This window comes from Atta colombica, unplaced genomic scaffold (assembly GCF_001594045.1).
Source record: "Atta colombica isolate Treedump-2 unplaced genomic scaffold, Acol1.0 scaffold228, whole genome shotgun sequence".
NCBI classification, from domain to species: Eukaryota; Metazoa; Arthropoda; class Insecta; order Hymenoptera; family Formicidae; genus Atta; species Atta colombica.
In genome coordinates, this window is record NW_017259325.1 from 503,935 (window position 1) to 508,768 (window position 4,834).

Here is a 4,834-nt window from a genome sequence, read left to right on the forward strand (position 1 = left end):
GCATAAAGGTTTGATGTATATTATAACTCGAATGACTACTAGCTGAAACTAGTAGCTAAAACTCTTTGACCTATGATTGGTGTAAATGGTACAGAGTTAAAAAAAACTCATAATCAGTCTTATAACATAAAAATATAAATATATAACATATATACGTACATATACATATATACGTACATATACATATATATACGAACGGACGGACTACTTCGTTAGACGTTTATACAATTAACCGAAATGAATCAGTGTCGATTTGACGTCTGACAAATCTGATTGCGTTTCGTCGCAAGAACGATTACACTTATTAAATTAATTCGTCTATTATTTCTTGATAACGTTTAGACATATATTCGTTGGTATTCCATTAGAAAAAAACATACCTCATAAATCTTCGTTAAATTTTTCGTTTAAAATAGATTGTAACATCGAATAAAAGAAATAAGAAACATATTTAATACCATATGGTGATAATATACATAATATTTAGCACGTTTTCGTTATCTTGATCGCTTAAGCAACAATTCTAAAGATGTACAAAATGCCATAAATATAAGTACATATAACTACATGCTACGCAGGTATACCAGCGAAGATTGTTAATACTGAATTTGTCGAAGAATTCGCTCGACGAGAATACATTTAAAAAATGCGACGCATATTACATATGTATAATACACAAAAATATATATAGTTAGAGATAGAAATATTTAATTTGTCGGTGTATTCTCGTCATCTTGTTGATCGCTGGTCTCAGCCGCGGAAGGTATCGTGGCGAGTAATCTAACGGCCAGTCTTCCCGGAGATCCTGGAGGTTCCGGTTCCTGAATAGCGAATTGACGAGTTAGTCGCGGCTTTGGTCTAATCGGTCTCGGTGTATTACGCGCGTTAATTTCTAGAGAGGCACTAGATCTCGAGATGCGCCAAGTACTGGTGCTGGCAGTGGTCGCGGAACCAGAAGAGTCGTTACGCGAGGAACTTAAATTCGAATCCTGCGACGGTTTCCTAGTGATCAACCAAGAGGAAGTTCTTCGTTTTGGATCTAGCAATCTAAGCGGAATGCCACAGTGATGCGTTTGTCGCCAGGAGTCCGATCTGGACGAAGAGAAATTTTCGCTGGATGACACGGAAGACGCCCGTTTATGCTGCTTCTGTTGAATCTGGGCGATCTGATAGGCGTACTGATCATTATGCGTGTGCCGTGGCCGAGAGTCGCGTGTACATGGCCAGAATATTCCGGCGCTCCACCAACGGTAAGATGAGCAACGGCTTCCAGTTTCCAGGAATCTCGAATTGCAAGTGCACGGTGTTTGAAGTCCCTGATTCTCTCGTGATGACCGGTCGACGAGGCTGTTTGTATTGGCGGGCGTCTGCCGATTGCTGAAATTCGAGCTGTGTCGGCATCTACCGATACCTCGAGTTACACGTGATTCCTCGATTGCTTTACATATCAGCACGCAATCCTTTTTAAATTGTTTTGTAAGGATCGCATATAGGAAAGGGTTGCAACAAGAGTTGAGCGGTAGCACGAATACCGCGAAAACTTTCGCTTGTTCCAGAGACACTAACTGCAATCCGAAAGTCGCTGTGAGAGAAAAGAAGGCTATCGGTGACCAGCAGAGAAAATCTGTAAATACGAGCAGCGCCATTCTCTTCGCTATGCGAGAATCGTTCGAATTCCATGCCTGGGAGCCTCGTATCGCACAGTACATCTTTAAGTAACACCCCATTAATATCAGGAAAGCTACTCCGTTAATTAGCATGAGAAATACGACGTATGCGAGTGCCGCGCTGCCATTAGTTTCGAACGGTAGGCAAATAGCGAATTTTCTATAATCCGAAACTCCCAATAGCGGCAGAGTCGCCATGGATAGAGCAAAGCACCAACCTATCGTCATAATATAGCTTGCGTGCTTCAAGGAAAGTCGTTTATTCAAATGCATCGCGTGTGTTATAGCGTAATTTCTTTCTAAAGTAATCACAGCAAGAGTATATACGCTCAGTTCAGAGCTAAGGACTCCCAAGAAACCAGCCAACTGACATCCGGCCGACATTTGCCATGGTATCGCGTACATTCGAAATTCTCCTAATGTCGAGGCATCAACAACAGCCAATAAACCTAAAATACACATCGTTCGTTGAATAAAGATCACAAAGAGAACTCGACAATAGAGAGTTTTCATCAGTTAGTGTAATCAATATACAGTCGAATAACATGTAGATAACAATTGCAATAATGGCAACATTAAATATGGGAGAAATATAAGAAAAAAGAAAATTACCTAGATAAACACCCATGAAAAAATCAGCAGCGGCTAAGTTGCAGACTAAAAATCGTGGCACATCCATCTTGCTTCTCGAAAAAATCAAGACAAATACTACAGTGCCATTCCCGAGCATGGCAAGGAGGAAGACTATCCATACGCCGCATCGTAAAGTCCACCAGTCGAATAAATCTTGGCACGGTAGAAAAGGACCTGAAAATTTCACATAAGAATTAATCAAATAAATGCAATGTTTTAAAATGATACATTTGATGCATTTCGAATCATTGTTGACCAGGTTTGACATACCAGGTTGAGGCAAGCATTGGATACGAGAGGATATAGTCCGACTCGTCGATGTTGTTCGACTATTTAGATTCTCGAAATAATCCTCTACGTAGGAAGGTAGATTTCCGGGGTAGGTAAAATCTGAACCAAAGTTAGCCCAAAATTCATTTATCTGCGATCCGAATTTGTCAGTCAAGTTATCTAAAAAATGTTATCACTTCAGTGCCGCAAAAATCAATGATGAAATATGATGAAATATTTGCTCTTTACACGTATCCAATCATTATGCAAATGATTTTCAATAATTGAGATCTCATTAGATGATTTGCAGCAATTAAGTGTCAAATAGTGTGTATGATGAAGCATCAAAAATACAAAATAAAAAAGAAAACACGAAGAAAAGTTACTTACCCAATTGTGGCCAGATATCGCTAAATGTCGAATTCCATAAACTAGTATCAAAATCATCAGTCGGAAACAAAATCGATTCCTGTACCGGCGATTTTGTAACAGATTCCTCCACGTCGAGCGAGAGAAACGAGCAACAATGATAAGCATACGACAGTAACATTGTTTGTACTCGTGGAAATCTTTCAGGAGATGGGAATTCTCGCAATGCAGGATTATTAAACGTCTTAAGACGCAATAATCCTGCAAGGCCTCTTATCGGCAGTGTAGGGAAAACATTATTTCCTAAATTTCTATAAATAAATACCTATATCTTAATTGCATTCAATTGATTTGTAAAAATACTGACTTATAAAACAATTGTACAGATGCACTTACAAGTCTTGCAATCGTTTTGTTTCTCTGAATGCATCAGGATGTATATATTCAATATAATTTTTTTCCAAGTCTCTAACAAAATGAATGATTCAAATTGAATAGAAATTATTAGAAACTCAAAATAAAATCAGAGTAATTTGATCAAGCATGTTACACTTACAAAACTTGGAGTCTAGATAATCCGATAAATGCATCACTAGAAATGCTTTGCAAGTTATTGTTGGACAAGAGAAGATCATGCAGCATATTCAAACCTTTAAATGCATCGTCGGGTAATGTAGAAATCATATTACTAGCTAAATCTCTAAAAAATTTGAATCAAATTAACATTATCTTCGATATTGTTCAACTGTTTCAAATATATTGCAAATATATTATAATAACTTATTTACATATTATGTAACATACTTACAAAACGCGAAGTTCATTACAGTTTCGTAAATTTGGTATTTCAGTCAAAAAATTAGATTTTATATCGCTAAAAATAGAAATAGAATGTACATGTAGAATACATGTTGATAGAAATAGTAATTATTAATAGGAGAAATAAATAATGATTAAAAACAGTATTATTACGAACAAATTTTTTTACTACTAAATAATTTCAATTAAACTTACAGACTTTTAAGTTTTGGACATTGCCGACAAAGATTAGGAGGAATTTCCTTTAATTGAGAACGATCCAGTTTTAATACTTCTAAAGATATTGCTCCATTTAGATTAGGAAAAAGTCGTAATTCCTTCACATTTGACAATATTCTATAATTGATAGAAAAATGTAGAGTTATACTAGTGCAGCACAATTTTGTTTATCAAATAAATTGTTTATCATGTAGGCTAATCGTTATAAATGCGGATAAAGACTATAAAATATAGTTGAAAATAAATTACTTACAACTTACGGAGTTTGCCAAGATTCTGGAAGGTTTCGTCATGTATTTCCTTAATAGGATTTCCGCGTAAGTCGAGCGATACCAAATTACTAGCGTAGCGTAATGCATCTCTCGTAAGTTGTTTTATTTTGTTATTCGATATAGACCTAGAGAGATACATGGAAACATCATGAAAGTATGCTACATTTAGATAATATTAAGAACAATGCATTGAGAAAAAGAGCATAAAAAAATATTTTGAATGAAAAAATTGATTTACAGATTTTATACTAATTTAAGATAGACACTAATTTAATGAACGCTTACAATTCTTCGAGGCTAAGTAGATTTACAACAGCAGAAGGTATCTTCGTTAAATAATTTTCATCGAGTTCCCTAAAGATAAGACGGATGAAAAATATTATGTTGCGGATAGACGATGATTTATTTTTCATATACTCACAATATACGAAGGTTTGCTAAGTGCATAAACGCATTGGCATGAATGGCACGTAGATGATTACGTCGAAGAAATCTAAAAAAATGAAAATCTATTATATACATATATATATATATATATATATATATATATATATATATATATATATATATATATTTACACACATA

General features: G+C 35.4%; 1 protein-coding gene across 1 annotated transcript in view; it reads right to left on the reverse strand.

The window, feature by feature from the left end:
• Positions 1–707: 707 nt before the first annotated feature.
• Positions 708–4,834, reverse strand: part of LOC108688310 (lutropin-choriogonadotropic hormone receptor) — an 8,432-nt gene continuing 4,305 nt past the window's right edge. The window contains exons 3-13 of the mRNA XM_018194504.1: positions 4,671–4,742; positions 4,535–4,603; positions 4,231–4,374; positions 3,954–4,094; positions 3,748–3,813; positions 3,496–3,639; positions 3,336–3,407; positions 2,961–3,250; positions 2,571–2,750; positions 2,280–2,474; positions 708–2,116 (exon numbers count right to left, since the gene is read on the reverse strand). Of these exons, the coding sequence (XP_018049993.1) occupies positions 708–2,116; positions 2,280–2,474; positions 2,571–2,750; positions 2,961–3,250; positions 3,336–3,407; positions 3,496–3,639; positions 3,748–3,813; positions 3,954–4,094; positions 4,231–4,374; positions 4,535–4,603; positions 4,671–4,742 (2,782 nt within the window). The remainder of the gene's footprint in view (positions 2,117–2,279; positions 2,475–2,570; positions 2,751–2,960; positions 3,251–3,335; positions 3,408–3,495; positions 3,640–3,747; positions 3,814–3,953; positions 4,095–4,230; positions 4,375–4,534; positions 4,604–4,670; positions 4,743–4,834) is intronic.